The 21,748-nt window shown below is 45.1% G+C and overlaps 1 protein-coding gene across 1 annotated transcript in view; it reads left to right on the plus strand.

Annotated features, from left to right (window-relative positions):
- Positions 1 to 13,247, plus strand: part of LOC126335760 (uncharacterized) — a 32,909-nt gene extending 19,662 nt beyond the window's left edge. The window contains exons 2-3 of the mRNA XM_049999219.1: positions 5,393 to 5,540; positions 12,975 to 13,247. Of these exons, the coding sequence (XP_049855176.1) occupies positions 5,393 to 5,540; positions 12,975 to 13,247 (421 nt within the window). The remainder of the gene's footprint in view (positions 1 to 5,392; positions 5,541 to 12,974) is intronic.
- Positions 13,248 to 21,748: the final 8,501 nt, after the last annotated feature.

A 21,748-nucleotide genomic window follows, 5' to 3' on the forward strand; every position in this document is an offset into this window, starting at 1 on the left:
AATGCACGAAGATCTGCAGCGGATAGGTACTTGGTGCAGGGAGTGGCAACTGACCCTTAACATAGAGAGAAGGATTCTTTATTGTATGATTATATGATAGTAGAACAAACACTAGTAGCAGTTACTTCTGTAAAATATCTGGGAGTATGCGTACGGAACGATTTGAAGTGGAATGATCATAGAAAATTAATTGTTGGTAAGGCGAGTGCCAGGTTGAGATTCATTGGGGGAGCCCTTAGAAAATGTAGTCCATCAACAAAGGAGGTGGGTCACGAAACACTCGTTCGACCTATACTTAAGTATTGCTCATCAGTGTAGGATCCGTACCAGGTCGGGTTGACAGAGGAGATAGAGAAGATCCAAAGAAGAGTGGCGCTTTTCATCACAGGGTTATTTGGTAAGCGTGATAACGTTATGGAGATGTTTAGCAAACTCAAGTGGCAGACTCTGCAAGAGGCGCTCTGCATCGCGGTGTAGCTTACTGTCCAGGTTTCGAGAGGGTGCGTTTCTGGATGAGTTATCGAATATATTGCTTCCCCCTACTTATACCTCCCATGGAGATCACGAATGTAAAATTACAGAGATTCGAGCGCGCACGGAGTCTTTCCAGCAGTCGTTCTTCCCGCGAACCACACGCGACTGGAACAGGAAAGGGAGGTGATGACAGTGGCACGTAAAGTACCCTCCGCCACACACCGTTGAGTGGCTTGCGGAGTATAAATGTAGATGTAGATGTAGATGTAGATGTAGACTGGTATGGTCTGCGGTGACGAAGCGTTATTGCGGATTACAGTGATTTAAATGGAGGCAGTGAATATTTGCATAACTTTTTGCCTAAAGTTAACACAGTGCTACGACATTGGAAGAAGTAAGATTACGAAATTTCAAACAAAAGCGTGAACTTGACGATCCACAATAAACTGTGGTATCGGCCTGAAAATTTGTAGATGAGATAAATGAATTTATGCCATCGTTCAGTACTGAATTTGTTTTCAACTCTGGCCAGTCTGGATGTAATGAAGAAATGCATATGAAAAAAAACTTGAGAATTAGAGGTACAAAGAAAGTTGTATCAAGATAAACCAGTATCAGTGCCTTAACGCATTTGTAAACATTTACGCCGGCTGTTAATCTGGGTGTTGGCAGGAAAGTCATTTATTGCGCGGCGAGAAGTTGGAGATGCTCTGTCCCCTAGGATTGTTTCTCATGTGCGTGGTCTTGCAAGGACAACAGGGGATATCTACGTCACAACAAGCAAGCGTGGGAAAATGGGAGTGCATAAGAGCGCTGCTTTTGGCCAATAGCTGGTCAAAATAACTTGCTTTTGCTTGATTCCTGGTCTGCCTATAAAAATCATACTCGTTTAGAGTAAACTATATCTCCTGAGAAGTGTGTGACATTGCAGTTCATACTACCTGGAACCACTGGACAAATTCAGTCTCTGGATATTTGTTTTTACTATACCTACAAAACATATTATCGCACTACCTACAAAACATATTATCGCACTATCTACAGCTACGCCTTAAAGCTTAAGCGGTTTCACGGTAATCACCACGACAAACCTTTTCGCATTTGGTTGCATGCAGTTACACTCCACCAGTTTTTATCAGCGCTTTGCATCAATATGATTGTATATGTATTTTTAAGACTGAATACCTAGCTGGACGTCCTGTACGGTTTGTAACTCCCAAGGAGTTCGCCTTCGATGGTGATGGTGCGAACCTTTGTCATCACTCTGCAGCGCCATTTTTCATTCGGTGTTCATGGTGCAAAGTAATGGGTTGTTTTCAATATTTTTTAATGTCGACGATGTCCATTTGTGAAACATAATACGTACATCCCGTAGATGGTTGATATCTGCACCTCCCGGAAACTCATTTTCTGTCGCCCTCCTGATGCACATGGTGATTCATTAGCAGCTAATATTCTTCCTGTCATAATTGTTAACACAATATTTTCAGACGAGCCGTAGTAAGTATTGAACTTGGGATCTCGCACTCAAGGGGTTCCTTGCCAGCAATGGCTGAAATGGAAATTTGGTGGCAGTATTGGCCGGTCTCACCGCCGACTGTGCACCTAGGGGCGGACGTTGGTCGGAGCGACTAGTCGTCTTCTTTGAAGGTAAGCCAAGCAGATCCTCCGCGGTGTGCACCTCGCAGCTGCGGTAGCTAGCAACGTGGTTGCAGTTGTTACGCCTGAGTGGTTGCGTCTCGGGATGCTACCCTGGGAGCTCACGAGATTTCCCGCGCACTTCATGCACGCAGTGTCGTACCACATCACCCACCCTTTGACAGTGGAAGCACTACGGTGAGCCTCTCTTCTGTTTTAACGGCTCAGTGGTGACCACCTCATTGGTCACCCTCCTCAGCTGAAAGAGTTGTGGTTGCCTGCGTTGTCCTGTACTATGTCAAGCAGAGAAGGCGACTCTTTATGTGTCTTGGTCGATTTTATGCGCGCCACTGAGAGTACAGCTAACCCAAGGTCTTCCAAATCTTCTTTAATGTGCGTATGGTCGCACAGTGAGGAAAATCCTTGAGCAAAATCTTGAGAAGCTCTTGAGGCATCGTGGCGGGAGTGAAGAACGGCAGCAATGGTGCCATTGCTTCGCTTGTCACTTTCCCGTAGTCTTCGCTGTTGGCGAGCTGTGCCCACACCAAATCTTTCCCCGCAGACTTTATGGTCCTGACATCTGTCACCTACTGCTTGAGGCACTGCAGGAATTCTCGGTAATCTTTTGCCTCAGACACGATGGAAGGTGGCCTGTGCTCAGACTGCCTAGTTCAGAATGCTAGGCGGGAATGGGCCACCAAGTCGGAATTTTGCAGCTGCCTGGGCGGCAGCTGGTTTGGGCTACCTTCTTCTAGTTTAACAGGACTGGTGTCCTGCTGTCTGTTCTGCGGCTGTTCTCGGGTGCCGGGGTCAGGATGTATGAAAGCTGGTATGCGGTTGCGTACTGTCACCTTTGGCGCGCTGGTCTTCTTGGCAGTTCGTGCCGCACGTCTTGATGTGATCGTCTCCCAGCCTCCCTTCGTGACTGTCAGCTGTGGGTGGTTCCACGTGAGGGGGTGGGGCGATGCACTTGGACGCCATGTACGTTCATGCTCGTCGCACCCAACTCGTATCAATCACTGCTCGTTCCTTGTCAGCAGTCGTGGAGACAACAACCGGTCTTCTCACTGAGGGTGATTTTCTGTTCGCAGGCTGCCCTTCAGTCCTCGATAGGCTTGCTGCAACTCTTCTGTTCCACACCTCTCCCGGAAATTTTGAAGTTGCGATTCGGTGCAGGAGGACGATCACCTCTATGTCTATGTAATTCTCTTCTTCTTTGTTGTTCAAAACCATGGCCGTACCCGCAGGCCATGTCGTCTCGATTGGCGCGGCGTGAGAGGGGGGGGGGGGGGGGGGGGGTCGGATGGAACCATCGACGAAATAAGCTTCGCCTGCCGAATGGCGATGCATCACACCCATTAATTTGTTGAGCGCCACTTTAACCAAAGTGCACGCTCATGCCATTCCTGAGGCAATGGAGAGGAGAGCTCCCTCCAGAGGACCACCTGACACTTAGGAGGTGTTGGTGCCGCCTCGTCCCTTCGCATGAGCTCTATAACAGCATCCGCAGGTGTCACACGTATTTACTCTCTCGACGCCGTGTCAGGCTGTTAATATAACTAGACTCTGTCAGTATGTGTTGCTACGTTTTTGTTTGTTTTTCTTTATTGAATTTCGATACCCCTAGCAGCCTACTATGGCGCTCTGCAACCTGCAGAAGAGTTAAAAACGTAATGAGTAGAAAAAAACAATAAAAAAGGTGATAAAACGGTGACTTTTTAAAACTGTAACATGGCGAAAAGTTGAGAAGTGAAAATATAAAAACAGAAGGTTGGTTATGCTAATTAAAACACATAGTAATTAGGCAGGCACAATTAAAAAACACGGCGACAGTCTGGTTTCTGTTCGCGAGAGTTAAAAACACACCTAGCGACAGTATGGTGTTTGTTCCCAACACTTGAAAAGGGGACGCACAACACTAAACACTCGCGTAAACACTGCACTATAGAGTAGACACGAAGGCAGACGGGTGGTGCGGGGGGGGGGGGGGGGGGGCGGCGGTTGCTACGTTAGAGCTGGTTACCCTTATAGGCAGGCAGAGAGTATTCATCGGATGCGCGAAGTGCTGTGTGTGCTGCCCGCACTGGAAAAGCTACTAGCAGCGCCGCATGTGGTGAGGGCAAACAAACACGAGGTATCGCTGTCGTAATTAATCGTCATAATCTGACGCCGACTGAGAACATCCTGATTTAATGCAGAACAGAGCACGGTTCCGTGACTTGTTCAGAGGGTAGCTCTTGTTCCTATTAATAAGATTGCCAGTCAGCCTAATTTCAGTGGATTATTCCAGAACACGATCCCAGTAACGAGAAGCAGCAACCACCTGGCCCTCATTGCATTTCCCTGCGCGTCCTTCAATTAACCAACGCTCCGCTAACGCGTATTTTTCCGGTTGTTGAAAACTTGTGTTGCTGCGATGCTCCACACACCTGTCCTAATCAGTGCAAATAGTTTGACCAATGTCTGCGTTACCAAAGTGACATGGAATCTTATAAATGCCAGCTTTTGTTACATCAGATGATCTTTAACACAACCCAAAAGTCCAGTAATCTTTTCTGGTGGACAATGTTAAAATTTCTGAAAATTCTCCGTATTTTAGAGGATATGGAAGGAAAGCAATAGATGCAGATTGGCCGGCCGCAGTGGTCTAGCGGTTACAGGCGCTCAGCCCGGAACCGCGCGACCGCTACGGTCGCATGTTCGAATCCTGCCTCGGGCATGGATGTGTGTGATGTCCTTAGGTTAGTTAGGTTTAAGTAGTTCTGAGTTCTAGGGGACTGATGACCTAAGATGTTAAGTCCCGTAGTGCTCAGAGCCATTTGAACCATTTTTTAGATTCAGATTCTACTATTATATTTGTGGTGTGTGTTCTTTCAAATGTATCCGTAAGGACAGACACCACACATTCAAGATTCCGCGACCAAATGTACACGATGAAAGAGAATCCCCGATGACAGCTGCATGAGGGCACTGAAATAATTCAATGGCGACAAGTGAAAATTTGTGGCGGACGGAACTCGCACCCGGATGTCCAGCTTTTTTTACTTGTCACCATTTAATTATTTCAGTACCCTCATGTAGCTGACATTGATGTTCCTCTTTCATCATGATGCAGATTCATTTCGCTATACTTCAGGTGATGGTCCGAATTCCGAGGTACGACAGATGTGCTTCTCAGAGAATCCTTTCCGTTTAAATACATGCTTTAGGTGTTCAGTTTCCCATAATAGCTCCCTGGCCCCTGAGTGCAAGAGATTGACAAGTCTGTGTTGCGCTGCAGAGTGGTTCCCGACCCAACCTACGTGGGGCAGATCTTCACTGAGGAAATGGTGGAGCGGCAGAAGCATAGGCGGGTCACCGACGTGGGCCGTGCTGCCAAGATCCTGGAGCGGCTGGCCGAGGCGAACGAGGCCGCAGACATGCGCATGGTGGGTAACCTGTTCATTCAACTGATCCATTTCACAGGAAATAGATGTCAGTTTTACCTAAAGCTACGTCTAAGCACCACCATTGACAACTAATAGGGCACAGGGTCATATACACTCCTGGAAATGGAAAAAAGAACACATTGACACCGGTGTGTCAGACCCACCATACTTGCTCCGGACACTGCGAGAGGGCTGTACAAGCAATGATCACACGCACGGCACAGCGGACACACCAGGAACCGCGGTGTTGGCCGTCGAATGGCGCTAGCTGCGCAGCATTTGTGCACCGCCGCCGTCAGTGTCAGCCAGTTTGCCGTGGCATACGGAGCTCCATCGCAGTCTTTAACACTGGTAGCATGCCGCGACAGCGTGGACGTGAACCGTATGTGCAGTTGACGGACTTTGAGCGAGGGCGTATAGTGGGCATGCGGGAGGCCGGGTGGACGTACCGCCGAATTGCTCAACACGTGGGTCGTGAGGTCTCCACAGTACATCGATGTTGTCGCCAGTCGTCGGCGGAAGGTGCACGTGCCCGTCGACCTGGGACCGGACCGCAGCGACGTACGGATGCACGCCAAGACCGTAGGATCCTACGCAGTGCCGTAGGGGACCGCACCGCCACTTCCCAGCAAATTAGGGACACTGTTGCTCCTGGGGTATCGGCGAGGACCATTCGCAACCGTCTCCATGAAGCTGGTCTACGGTCCCGCACACCGTTAGGCCGTCTTCCGCTCACGCTCCAACATCGTGCAGCCTCCAGTGGTGTCGCGACAGGCGTGAATGGAGGGACGAATGGAGGCGTGTCGTCTTCAGTGATGAGAGTCGCTTCTGCCTTGGTGCCAATGATGGTCGAATGCGTGTTTGGCGCCGTGCAGGTGAGCGCCACAATCAGGACTGCATACGACCGAGGCACACAGGGCCAATACCCGGCATAATGGTGTGGGGAGCGATCTCCTACACTGGCCGTACACCTCTGGTGATCGTCGAGGGGACACTGAATAGTGCACGGTACATCCAAACCGTCATCGAACCCATCATTCTACCATTCCTAGACCGGCAAGGGAACTTGCTGTTCCAACAGGACAATGCACGTCCGCATGTATCCCGTGCCACCCAACGTGCTCTAGAAGGTGTAAGTCAACTACCCTGGCCAGCAAGATCTCCGGATCTGTCCCCCATTGAGCATGTTTGGGACTGGATGAAGCTTCGTCTCACGCGGTCTGCACGTCCAGCACGAACGCTGGTCCAAATGAGGCGCCAGGTGGAAATGGCATGGCAAGCCGTTCCACAGGACTACATCCAGCATCTCTACGATCATCTCCATGGGAGAATAGCAGCCTGCATTGCTGCGAAAGGTGGATATACACTGTACTAGTGCCGACATTGTGCATGCTCTGTTGCCTGTGTCTATGTGCCTGTGGTTCTGTCAGTGTGATCATGTGATGTATCTGACCCCAGGAATGTGTCAATAAAGTTTCCCCTTCCTGGGACAATGAATTCACGGTGTTCTTATTTCAATTTCCAGGAGTGTAGTTACGCAGTTAATTAGCTAATTTCATCTTAAATTTATCATGTTCGTGATACCTCGCCTTAACGTACAAGTGGTTTAAAAAACATATTTTTCTCTGTGGTAACATGAGTACATCATGACGTATTTTATAATTATGGCAGACCACATTCAGATTAATCAGATGGTACGGTTACCGTTTTCAGCTTACTACGAAGTTATTGTCGGATATTCTACTAAAAAGAAAGAAAAATGGGGTATCAGTTTACTAGGACACTACGTTACACTTCAGAAAAAAGCGAGCCAATACCGTTTTTTCGAAGCATTTTCTGACCCGTTACGGCATCTCTACTGCTTTGTTCGATTCATTTTTCTGCCGTCTGGCACTTGTCTAGCTTCATTTTATCATTTCCTTCATACTTTTTGTTTGTTTACACTTGCGATCGACTGTTACCAGTGTTGTACCCCCAAATCGCGTATGCAGACACGCGTCATCTGCCGTAGTTCCAGTGTACGTGTAACTTGGTAACTGTAGCGTTCAGTTCCAACAATCAGAGTGCGGGTACATTTACGTTGTGAGCGCCCTTTGAGGATGTAGCGTCTTCAGTCGCGTATAGTTGTGAACAGAAGTTTTAGACTGATTTGTAATTTAGTTTTCAAGTACTTCAATATGTGCATTTTTCTTCCTTTCTAAATAGATCATCTACTGATCTGATAGTAAAGGACAGCCTGGAATATGAGACGTAATGGGATCTAATCTCGGTTGGACCAGGGAACTTTAAGCCGTCGTTTTAACATAGCCTTCACGTGGCGATGATATGAAGAGTCGCAAGAAACGACGCGTCGTTCAGATTCCATGTTAAGCATTAGGTCCCCTGGTCGATAACTAGGTTAGGTGAGGGAAGCGCAAGTCGCCGAAGTGGCGTCCAACTGAAAGACTTGCACTAAGCCATTGGGCCGTACGAAATATTAGTATTATTCGATGATGACCTAGTAATAAGTTGAAACCGGCAATGATACGACTTGCGTGACCCGAAACATCAAAATTTCACAAGACGATCACTGTGTTTTAATAAGGCCGTGTGCCTAGTCGTGTGACATCCGGACGAGGCTCTAGACCAGGCTAGTCCAAACTGTGCCCCTGAGGTGCTAGCGCCCGCGGTCAGCGCCCTGGGCGAATTAGCATGTTGCTGCAGTGGCCAAGCCGTGCCGCTTAGCAGGCCGTGCGGACCGCCCGAACGCCAGCCGATAGATATACACTCCTGGAAATGGAAATAAGAACACCGTGAATTCATTGTCCCAGGAAGGGGAAACTTTATTGACACATTCCTGGGGTCAGATACATCACATGATCACACTGACAGAACCACAGGCACATAGACACAGGCAACAGAGCATGCACAATGTCGGCACTAGTACAGTGTATATCCACCTTTCGCAGCAATGAAGGCTGCTATTTTCCCATGGAGAAGATCGTAGAGATGCTGGATGTAGTCCTGTGGAACGGCTTGCCATGCCATTTCCACCTGGCGCCTCAGTTGGACCAGCGTTCGTGCTGGACGTGCAGAGCGCGTGAGACGACGCTTCATCAAGTGCCAAACATGCTCAATGGGGGACAGATCCGGAGATCTTGCTGGCCAGGGTAGTTGACTTACACCTTCTAGAGCACGTTGGGTGGCACGGGAAACATGAGGACGTGCATTGTCCTGTTGGAACAGCAAGTTCCCTTGCCGGTCTAGGAATGGTAGAACGATGGGTTCTATGACGGTTTGGATGTACCGTGCACTATTCAGTGTCCCCTCGACGATCACCAGAGGTGTACGGCCAGTGTAGGAGATCGCTCCCCACACCATGATGCCGGGTGTTGGCCCTGTGTGCCTCGGTCGTATGCAGTCCTGATTGTGGCGCTCACCTGCACGGCGCCACACACGCATACGACCATCATTGGCACCAAGGCAGAAGCGACTCTCATCGCTGAAGACGACACGTCTCCATTCGTCCCTCCATTCACGCCTGTCGCGACACCACTGGAGGCGCGCTGCACGATGTTGGGGCGTGAGCGGAAGACGGCCTAACGGTGTGCGGGACCGTAGCCCAGCTTCATGGAGACGTTTGCGAATGGTCCTCACCGATACCCCAGGAGTAACCGTGTCCCTAATTTGGTGGGAAGTGGCGGTGCGGTCCCCTACGGCACTGCGTAGGATCCTACGGTCTTGGCGTGCATCTGTGCGTCGCTGCGGTCCGGTCTCAGGTTGACGGGCACGTGCACCTTCCGCCGACCACTGGCGACAACATCGATGTACTGTGGAGACCTCACGCCCCACGTGTTGAGCAATTCGGCGGTACGTCCACCCGGCCTCCCGCATGCCCACTATACGCCCTCGCTCAAAGTCCGTCAACTGCACATACGGTTAACGTCCACGCTGTCGCGGCATGCTACCAGTGTTAAAGACTGCGATGGAGCTCCGTATGCCACGGCAAACTGGCTGACACTGACGGCGGCGGTACACAAATGCTGCGCAGCTAGCGCCATTCGACGGCCAACACCGCGGTTCCTGGTGTGTCCGCTGTGCCGTGCGTGTGATCATTGCTTGTACAGCCCTCTCGCAGTGTCCGGAGCAAGTATGGTGGGTCTGACACACCGGTGTCAATGTGTTCTTTTTTCCATTTCCAGGAGTGTATTTGTTCGCCCGTTTTCCCTTCGGGCAGAGGACGTCTCACAAGTGCTTCAACTAGTGCTGATTGACCTACAGTACCATATCCGCCTGAAGGACCGCTTTCTTATGTGTAAAACTTTTACAGCTGTCTTCCACGAGAGAAATATCCTCTTTTGCACAAGCACGCAGCCAAAGTTCTCTCAATGTTTGGTTCCGCGTATATTTGTGAGAGCTTTTTCTTCCTTTTAAAGCTTGTTAAAACTAAGAACCGTTCTTTCCTTGGCGATAAAAATTTGACCAGTTCTTTGAGGTTACCAGTCTTACGGAATATTGCACCAGGCCTAGACAAAATCGTTTCCTCGAAAAAGAAAAACGTGTAAAATGGTAATTGTCTTCTTTAACAATTTTGACTGTAAGAATTAAAGAGCTTTATAACCTTAACTCTATTTTAATAAGTTTTCGAACTTGGTCAGTTAAAATTATTACGTAAAAAACAGCAAATTTCTAAACTCTGAAAAGGGATACAAAAAATTGTAGCACGAAGTATAACAAAAAATACTTACTTGTAACTACTAACAGTAAGGATGAGACTCTATATCCCTTATATAAAATTAATTCTAAAATAGAATATTTTGTTTACGTTAGATTTGACCGCGGGGCAGTCCAGCGCAGAGCAGTGCTGTGCGGTCTCACTCGGTCTGCAGCTCTCTCTCTCTCTCTCTCTCTCTCTCTCTCTCTCTCTCTCTCTCTCTCGCTCCTATGGCGACACTAGCGACACACGGTCGCGGTTGGGGCGCTGAACTACTGGTTCGTTGGTGTTTAACGTCCCGTCGACAACGAGGTCATTAGAGCGTGAGCACAAGCTCGGAATAGGGAAGGATGGGGAAGGAAGGCGTCCGTGCCCTTTCTAGGGAACCATCCCGGCATTTGCCTGGAGTGATCTAGGGAAATCACGGAAAACCTAAATCAGGATGGTCGGACGCGGGATTTAACCGTCGTCCTCCCGAATGCGAGTCCAGTGTGCTAACCACTGCGCCACCTCGCTCGGTGCTGAACTACACTGTCTTACGCCCGCGGTTCGCGGGCGCTCCCGCCGGGCGCAATTCTTGGATCAGCCTGCTCTAGACTAATTTTAAATTACAGTTTAATCTATATTTGAACTTGTTAAGTAAAAAACACCCACCCACCCACGCACCCACCCACCCACACACACACACACACACACACACACACACACACACACACACACACACACACTCATACATGATGTACTTTGTCTTTTCACGAGCAACCAACATTCAAATGCCATTTCAGTATGAGAAATTCAATGCATAATATTTCCTTATGAAATGCTAATCATTTGCATATCCAAAGACGTAGTATGCTTCATGCCGATTTGACATTTGTTGCCTGCCGCTCTCATGGTGTTGCAGTTTTAGTGGCCAGTTGTTATAAACCAGAAATAACAGTGGTTCTACAACAGAATCTTGGGGGACAACATAAGTATTTTACTATAAAAATACAGCGACCAGCCACTTTTATTTAATGCGTTTTATTTATGCCACTATGCATTTCGGGTTTGCACCCATCTTCAGCTGGCAAATGACATGTATCTTCAGTATCTAAGCCAAAAGAAAAATATGTAAGCTTGCCATTTGTAGCAAAACTGTCTTATAGAATAGCAAACCTGTTCCGAGGAACAGATATCAGAATCAGCTACTATACAAATAACAAAATAAAGGACATAGCTATCCATAACATTAAAAATAATACCAAACCGTACAATCAATCAGGAATATACAAACTTAACTGCAACTCATGTGCAAAACCATACATAGGCCAAACAGGAAGAAACTTCAACATACGTTTTCGAGAACACATGGATACTCTTCGTTTAAAGAACTTAAGTAAATCCACATTTGCCCAACATGTAACAGAAGAAGAACATCAAGTAACAGACATATCCCATAACCTACGAGTACTCCACCCAGCCAACAAAGGAAAAAGAATGAACCTCCTGGAAGAAATCGAAATTTATTCACATAAACATGCACCCCGTTCTGACATATTTAACGACCAGACAGAGTTACCAAACCGAATATTTCTGAAAAACTTCCACACTACCTATCAAACCACTTACTAAGCACAATCAAGAAATAATATAATCTAATACAAACCCAACAAATGCACGTAATAATATACAACATAAAAATCTTGATTCTATCTTTGTTATATTGTAAATGTATCAATTACTGCTTTGTATAAATGTGTTATGTTTGTTTATTATATTCAATACTGCCTAAGTGACCAAAAAAAAATATTGTAAATGTATGAATTACTTCTTTGTACACATGTGTTATGTTAGTTTATTATCTTCAATACTAAGTAAAAAAAAAACTTAGTATGCATCGTACTTAGAATTCTTCTATCACCCAAGTCAATGCAGTAAGCAGTAGCTTAGTTAGAACCTCAAAACTTTCGTAAAATATAACTCTGTCCATAGATAAACTGCTTTTATGTAAACAAAACTGTCAGTCTACAACATGGCGGATAACACACTGCACCTGTGAAAAATACGTGACAAAAAGTGTTTGTGCTGTTACAAAAAAGAAGAAAAGCCAAGAAAAAACAAGGAGAGGAGAATGTAAGTAAAATGAACAACTGATAGTGCGTAACTTTAAACTCGCGAAATTGAAGTAAATGATTGGAATCGTTGATTTTGCACAGGCCAGGTGCAGCATACAAACTGCTTTCGATATTGTACCACTGTAGAAACTGAAGATACATGTAATTTGCCAGCTGAAGATGAGTGCAAAACCGAAATGCATTTTGGCATAAATAAAACGCATTAAACTTACTTTACTTTTTCGTGTCCGGAGATTTGTTTCAAAGCCTTTCGGCACAATATCTGGCCAAGTCCAATGTTTCTCTGTTCTCAAGTCATAGTTCGTCAAGGGTACACCTTGTGGGGCAGATGGAACACTGTAGAAGGTGTTCCATATCCTGAACTTCACCACAGTCGCATTTGTTGTCTCCTTCGTCCTTGAAGCCCGCATTAAAAAAAAAAAAAAAAAAGAAAAAAGAAAAGTGGCTGGTCGCTGTATTTTTATGGTAAAATATCATTATCCACGGCCACGGAGCTCAACAGTCCAAACAAAAAGGACAAATTGTTATTAACATAAGTAGTTATTTTTCAGTTGGATGAACCATTCTAATGCATTTCATGCACTGCCACTTGTTACTCAGCCAATTGTGGTGCTGTGTGGGCAGGTACTGCGGCACTCGGAGCGCCTGTGGGAGTTCCTGGTGGGGCGACCGGCGCCACTGGTGGGCGCGCGCGAGCGAGTGCGGCAGCTGTGCGAGGCCAGCCGCATCGTGGCGAACGCGCGCCTGCGCGGCCTGCGGCCTCCGGCCCAAGCCACCCCAGCCGCGCTAGAGGTCCGCGCCTGTCGCCTCATGGGCGCTCCTCTTCCTCGCGACTACCAGCCGCCACCGCAAGCCGCGCGCCGCCCCAAGCCGCTGGATCTCGTCGATCACAAGTGAGCACTGAGCAGCCACACCCGAGTAGCGACTACATTTTTAACCGCATATCTTCAGTACTGTCCATCCACGCACCACTTTCGTACATTACTTATCTCCATGAAATAGAACCCATCCGATATGGCTGAAGTCAGCGAGATGAGGCATGATCTATCACTCCAGCATGTGCAGTAGCTAGAGGCCATTTTTACGAGGGGCGTTCAATAACTAACGCACCTCTTTTTTCTGCAAGTATGTCGGTTTAATTCAGAATTTTAAGGCACCATATTATTCCACACTCTTTTGGCTACAAAAGCGTGTTTTTCAATGTAATCTCCGTTCAATGCGATGGCCCTACGCGACCTTACTGGGAGTGCCTATATGCCGGTGAGATACCACTCTGCCCGCATCTCTTGGTCGTGCGGTAGCGTTCTCCCTTCCTACGCCGGGGTTCCCGGGTTCGATTCCCGGCGGGGTCAGGGAGTTTCTCTGCCTCGTGATGGCTGGGTGTTGTGTGATGTCCTTAGGTTAGTTAGGTTTAAGTAGTTCTAAGTTCTAGGGGACTGATGACCTAAGATGTTAAGTCCCATAGTGCTCAGAGCCATTTGAACCATTTTTGATACCACTCTACTGGTCGAAGTCGAAGCAACATTTTGCAGCATCCCCATCGTACACGTACTGCTTCCCGCAGTCTGCATTCTTCGTTGGGCCAAACAGGTGGAAGTCGGAAGGTGCATATCTGAGCTGTAGGGCGGATGACGAAGATCAATGCAATGAAGTTTTGTGCGCTCCTGTCGAGTGCGCAGATTTGTGTGAGGCCTTGCATTATCATGGAGAAGAAGAAATTCGTTTGCATTTTTGTGGCGACGATCACGCTCAAATCGTTTCTTCACTTTGCTGTGAGGGTGGCACAATACACTTCAAAGTTGGTCGTTGCGATATGAGGGAAGAACAGAATACGAGGCGTGTTTTTTAAGTAAGTACCGTTTAGAAATTTAAAAAAAAATACCTGCTAAGATATCTCAATAATTTTATTTTTACGTGAAAGCATGTACCTTAATCTACTTTTCTACATAATTTTTGTCAACATTGAGGTACTTGTCACGACGTTGTACCAGTTTTTGAATAGTCTCCTCATGGAACTCTGCCGCCTGCATCAGCACTGTTTTGACTTCGTCATCGTCTTGAAGACGCTCACCGCCCATGTGGTTCATCAAGTGCAGGAACAGGTGGTAGTCACTGGGCGCAAGATCGGGGCTCTACGAAGGATGATCTAGAGTTTCCCATCGAAAATATGTGATGAAATCTTTGTCCTTATTCGCCACATGCGGACGGGCATTGTCTTGCAGCAAAACGATGCCCTTGCTCAACTTGCCACTTCTTTTGTTTTGAATTGAATGGTGCAAATTGTGCACTGTCTTACAGTAAGCTGTTGCATTGATTGTCTCATTACGAGGCAGAAATTCCACAAGCAATACTCCTTTTATGTCCCAAAAAAACTGTGCACATAATTTTCCGGGCAGAAATTGTTTGCTTAAACTTCACTTTTCTGGGTGAATCTGAATGCCGTCATCCATGGACTGTTGCTTTGATTCTGGTGTGACACAGGCCACCCATGTTTCATCGCCCGTAACAATTTGGCTTAAGAAATCATCACCGTCGTTGTGGTACCGCTCAAGGAAAATCAATGCACTATCTAAATGTTCGGTTTTGTGCACATCCAACATTTTCGGTACCCAACGTGCGCACAATTTTCGGTAATTCAAGTGCTCGATCACAATGCCTTACAAAACACTACGAGAAACATTAGGAAAGTCATCCCGCGAGGAGGAAATCGTAAAGTGTCTTTTTTCTCTCACCTTGTTGTCCACTTCCTGCACCAAACTTTCGTTGAGGACCGAAGGACGCCCACTCCGTTGTTCATCATGGTCATTTGTGCAGCCATCTTTAAATGCTCTCACCCACTTTCTTACCATTTCTTCACTCATAATGTTTTCTCCGTAAACTGCACAGCTCTCACGATGAATATCGATCGCTTTTAGGCCTTTACCACTAAGAAATCTTATAACAGCTCGTACTTCACAGTCGGCGGGACTCACGATTATCAGAGGCATCTTAAACACTCAGTACACAACGTAAACAAGGAAGACTCAGACACTAATGGCGTCAGTGCTCAGATTAAGGTACAGGCTTTAATGTAAAAATAAAATTATTGAGAAATCTTAGCACGTACTTTTTTATTTCGAAACGATACTTAACACTAGATCGCGTGTTGTATGGCGGGCGACAGGTTGTATAACACCCCAAGGACAGAAAATCCCAATTAACAACTTTGTGGAAACTTAAAGTAGGGAAGTGAGTCATCTTGACAGTGACGGCAACTATTGACGATAAAATCTGCACTGGTAATATTTTGATTAACACGTATATCATTCAAATACTGAGAATACCATACAAAAAAGGGGAGATAAAAGGAAAGGATTATCATAGATTCTTTAGCAAACGTCTATAGAATAGATTCAAAATCATATGAACAAAGGTTAAATCCAATAAAATAATTCAGTACTACCAACAGAGACGCTCAGTTGAGCAGCGAGGTGTTTGTGACCCGACGATCACCCTGAATGAGAGTGTCCGCACGTACCGACGTTACAGAAATCGGCCGGCCGCCGCACGGGGGATTACACAGGTTTGCGCGGTCTAGTTACGATGATGACTCACCGTGCTTTTGTTCACTGCTACGTCTCTATAGAAATTCTGCAAGCTCCTATGAATACCTGCAATGCTCCGGCTTTCCGCCAAAAGAAACTCAAAGAAAGCTCTCTGCTTGGAATGCAATTCCGTTACAGACGTCATTTGAAGGTTATGTATACCGCACCTATCGGAACTTTACGAAACAGTAAAGGCTGGAGTGAGAATATTACTCGATGTTCTATAGGAAATTCCACATTTTTTCAAGGGAAATTAGCTGAGAAAAAAAAGTGTTGCATTACTGCTGAACGTCCCTCGTATATGGTGGAGAAGGAGCAGGCTAAACCCGTAATGACTACCTCTGTGTTCATATCACTTGTTTGACACCAGTCGTTTATTGTAAGAGAGTTTAATGTGCCGCCGATGTTATTCAATCAGTACATTGAACAAGCACGAAAGGAAACCAACGAGAAATTTGGAAAGATTATTAAACTTCCAAGGAGAAGATACAAGAAATTGGAGGTTCGCCAATTGTAATTGTGTCAGAGAAGGCGAAGGACTTGTAAAAGCAGTTTAACGGAATGGATAGTGTCTTGAGAAATATTTATAAACGCATAGTAAAGGTAACTGAACGTAATAGAATTAAATCAGACGATGTTGAAAGAAACAGATAAGAAAATGAGGTGCTAAAATTAACTGGTGAGTTTCGTTATTTGGGCAGCAAAAGAAGTGATGGTCGAAGGAGAGAGGATATAAAATTCAGGTTAGCCAAAGCAAGGGAAACTTTTCTGAACTGACTGCAGCATCATCGTCAACCATTTGCACATTAATTACAACGGTCGCTGCATTTGCTGCTGTTCCTATTTATTCAACTCTTAGCAATGTAGCACGATAGGTCTGTCAAGAACATTCCTTTTGAATCTAATTTCATCATTGATAAATTTTACCTTTACTAGTTCCTTAGTTACGACACTATACACCGAATTTCAAAGGTTTTACCAATTAAACATTAGTGATTCTGAAATGTCTATAGGCGTACAACAGCGGAAAAAGTAGCCATAAGTTACAGAACAAAAGTCGGCTTAAGTGTTCAAAATGCAATCGATAGAGACGTTATACTACGAAAGATTTGAGATATTACGCCAACTGAAGATGACTGGTACCCCGAAACGCCTCTTCGCATCAATAAAGATATAAAAAAGATGGCTGGTTACTGTATTTCTTCAAGTAATATAAACAGCAGAGTAATAAGCTCCAAAGATTTCATAGCTTAATTGCGTTCTTGGAAAGCATTTCACACCACATCTCATCTCATCTGATGTCTAGCAGAAAATAACGGAATTTACTGCGTGAACTATATTGGTCGATACTCAGAATGCTAACTATTAGGGGAAAAAGTTCTTCTGAGCCTTGTTTAAGGTTTTCAGCCATATGGTGCAATTTTATAATTGTTGCACTATGCTGAATCTAAAGAATGTTCTGCCGAATAATGGAATCCATGTTGCCGCAGTAAGAGCTACTTGTCTGGAACTTCCTACGATACTGACAGAAATATAAGCTGGAAAGGGCGCAAATTCAGTTCGAATGCAAAGACGGGATTGCTGCTATACTGTGGAAGAACAGCAAATATTTGACCGCTCTCATGACGTTGGGCAACCCTAACACACCCCAACAGCCCCTAGAAAGAATCATAATGGAATTACAACAATGGTGGGCCTTCTGCCTTCTTTCGCCACAAACGATGAGGTAATGGAAGGCATTTATAACTACAAATAGCTACAAGAACGGTGTGCATTCGATCTATTTTTCCACAGATGGTTACATCGGACATTTTAATTGACAATTGTTAATACTTTCGATGCTTCCATGTTTTATGGAATCTGATTATAGAACATCAAGGTGGGACAGAATTCACGATCGGAAATGTTCTAAGTTATTGCATTGAAACAAGAAGCAACATGAAAGATAAACGTGGACATGAAACGACTCCCTAGCTCTAACAGAAGTTGTATTCAACAGAAAAAGATGCATGCAAGAATGGAATAAGACAGAAATGAATATTCTTACACATGTCAAACTGTCTCTGTATACTGACCATCATTATCGGCGCAAAGTTGGTTCACTGCAATGTGCTCCAGAATTTTGGGAGTGACGTTCTCAGGGTACTGGTAATCTCTTCTTTCAGCTCTTAAACGGAAGTCGTACGAGTTGTGGGAAACTTTTCCTTTAAGCAGGACGAAAGTCATTTATCGCACGTTGTTAAGTCTGGGCTTCTGGTCATCCATATGAGGCCCTCCACGTCCAGTCCATAACGAAAACCAGTCTCGGAGACCAGGGGAAGCATCCTTTTGCATTACAACGCCGTTCAGCTGGCCAGCTTTGCCGAGTTCAGGTAACAACCAGTGAGATGACATCTAGAGGTCCAGTGCCCCTGTTACGGACACATCAAACCGGATGATAAGGTCACTGGTAACACCGCCCATAGCACAACATGAGGAGGGTGTTGGTTAATGTCTTCATAATTATGATGGTTGTCTTTCGCCCAGATATAAACACTTAGAGACCGTGGGCTAAGATAGACAGCACATTATTCTGTCATAACATTACGACCAGCTGATAATGTTGAAAAAGTAACTGTTCGCTTGGACCACGTCACGTATTCATATAATGACAACAAAAAATTCATTGATGCTGCCAGGTCTAAATGACGCATGGAGGTTCTGGGAATTTCATTTCAACCATCCCCATCCTTGTCGATCTTGCTGGTGAAAGAAGCAATGATGCGTCTTCCACTTCGTGTAACATTTGTCACAGATTCTGTTCCAAAGGCCTTTCCTTCCAGTTTCCGAAGATTAGACTCCGCTGAGGTTTCTTTCTTGAAGCAATTAAATTTTTTTAAAAAAAGTCACCACATATCCCACCTGTTCGCTTCTTTTCATACATCCATACACTAAGAAGACGTTCTTCAATGGCGAATCTGGTTGTATTGCAATACACATATTTTTACAATGTTATCACTTTGCAAAGGTGCCCATACCCGACAACAATGTGGAAGGGAGGATGCGTCCATCCCCCTAGCTCTTAAGGAACAGAAAAAAATACTGTGTAGTCAGATGTTTTGCTTTCAAGAAAATGATTTAAAAGTCGGTACTGTGCACAATTTTAATGGGGTCGCAACTGGAGCTTTTTTATGGTTACTTGTAAGTCGCCATTCGTCTTTCTCCCTACAGACATCCTTTGGGCGCTCATGTCACATCGATAGCAAAATGGAGCACGGTCACATGCCGTAGCATTTGCCCGAACTAAAATCAAAACAAAACGATCACATACCGTATTATCATAGAGTGATACCTGCATTGTTGTAATTTGATGCATAGTAATTATCGCTTGCGTTGTTGTAATCTGAGTGACATATACCAGAAGACAGAAGCACCACAGACACTTAGAATACACATCCAGATCCATGTAACAGAGTATCTATACGTAAGTTAATTGAATACTTTCTGATCGTGACTTCAGGCCCTTCCTGTAGACCACTTGGGTATTCAGGTGCGACTTGAAAATTGTTTATTGATTGTATTTTATCTCAGAAAAGAAAGGGAGACCGCTTAGCTTTCTGAGCAAAATGTAAATAATACCAGAGTACACAATACTTGTCAAAATGGGGAGATCGTATGTCTATGTTTGAACAAACCTACAGATTTTGTAGTTCATGTCCATGAAATTTGAGGCACAAAAGAACAAGGTGTGTACACATTTGCTATTAGGTTGGTACAGAAGTTCGTAATTTTTTAGTTTTACATGTTGGTATTCCGGCTGCTACGGGTTTTTGTCGATTGTCATTTTTTATTCTATAGTGAGTGTAGCTGTGGACGCTTGAAAATGGAGTGCCAAGTGGAGAAATCGGAACATTTCCTACAAATTCTTCTGTTTCAGTTCAGTAGAGTGGTGACACCAACGGAGGCAGTGGCAAACATTTGCGCCTTGTGAGAGAATAATGCCACTGGACAGAGCACGGCAAGAAAATGGTTTTCTCGTATTACGGAGTATCGTTTTGATGTTAGTGACTCTCCCCGTTCAGTATGTCCTTCGGGTTTAGATGAAGATAGTTTAAACGCGTTAATCCGCAATGATCCACTTCAGAGAGCTGGGAAGATGTGATGAACTGTATTACCGTGTGACATTTGCATGCAGTTGGTAAGGTTCAAAAATCGTTTGTATGGGTACCGCATGCTACAAGTCAAAATCACAAAAACCAGCGGTTGGCATGCGTGCATCTCTGCTTGCTATCATCAGTTGGCTCATAAACAAAACCGACCATTCCTATCCTGTATCATCACTGGTGACGAGAAATGGTGCCTTTATGCTAACTTAAGGAAAAGAAAGGAATGTTTGAGCCCAAACAAAGCAGCAGTTCTCCGTTCAAAGACCCACGCGCATCCACGAGAGATAATGTTATGCATCTGATGGAACGGCGATTGTGTTGCCTACTATGAACTGCTTCCCCAAAGTGTAACCACCACTGCTGACATTTATTGTCAAAAACTCTGAGACGTCTTGTAGATGCAGTCCAAGAACAACGACTAGGAAGACCGCTACTCCGCTATAACGCCCGCCCGCATTCTACTAGACTGCCAAAAACACTACAGGCGTTGGGGTTGGTAAGTCATTCCGCACTCACCTAGTTCACCTGCACTTGCGCCAGCAGATTTTCATCTTTTTCGCTTTCTATCGAACAACCTTCAAGGAACTTCCTTTCCGGATGAAAATACGCTCCGAACCTGGCTCGATGAGTTCTTTGCCTGGAAACCAAGTGATTTCTACAGTCACGGAACCGAAAAATTACCCCATCGTTGGGGGACGGTTGTAGGTAGTGAAGCAGAATATGTTACGGATGACTAAAGTCTCTGTTATTTGTATTTATTGTGTTCTTTAAACTTACGAAAAAGGCTACGAACTTAATGGACCAAACCAATTAGCTCAAATTCCCGCGAAACTAATGGATGAATTTTTATTTTAATTTACAAGTGTTACTGAAGTATCAGTCCCATATAGTACACAGCAGAAATCCAAATACCTCGAAAAATTCAAAGAAATTATGAAAAGGTTACAAAGTAAAGTTAAGTCGTTTAAAAGATTGAACGAAAATGCCTGTTATAACCGTCGGGTTTCGCAGTAATGTGTCGGTTAAGGGACAGGCCTTCCAGTCCGTTCTGCCTGTCTTCTTACACTATCGAGCCAAGTAAGTTTCAGTCGACTCAGACAACAAAACCTTTGCTCTCAACTGCAGGTTGATACACGAAGGACAGCAGATATTTGAAGCAGTGTTAGAATGTTGAAAACAATTGAAATAAAGAATTATTTACATTAATCGCAATAATTCCCGTGGTTGAAGATGCTCTGCTGACCCTGTTTCTTTCCACAGCAGTATTGAAGTAAGGACGCAGAATGCTGAATGTGCTAGCTTATCAAACTGCATACTTCACTGAAAACACACATAAGTTATATCGAACAAACTGAAAATTTGCTTTCAGTAACTGAGTGGATCGAAAGCTGTCTTATAAGTCGATCGACGAAAAATCCCTAGTTAAGTGGTTTCGAGCTTGTGTCTTCCACTTTTTATGTGGTTGGAGGTGCTTACTTTGATGTGGCTGGAGGATAACTTTAAGGTCACTCTCACTTTAGTAAGTCTGTTACACTTCACGTGACCCTTCCTGCTAAAATCATTCAATTTTTTTTCTACCTGGAAGGCACCTATTTACTTCACATAAATTTTCGAACAAAGATACTAATCTTGAGTCTATTCTGCATCTAAGTTCTTCCTAGTATGGCAC

The sequence above is a fragment of the Schistocerca gregaria genome, chromosome 2 (genome assembly GCF_023897955.1).
Source record: "Schistocerca gregaria isolate iqSchGreg1 chromosome 2, iqSchGreg1.2, whole genome shotgun sequence".
Classification (NCBI taxonomy): domain Eukaryota; kingdom Metazoa; phylum Arthropoda; class Insecta; order Orthoptera; family Acrididae; genus Schistocerca; species Schistocerca gregaria.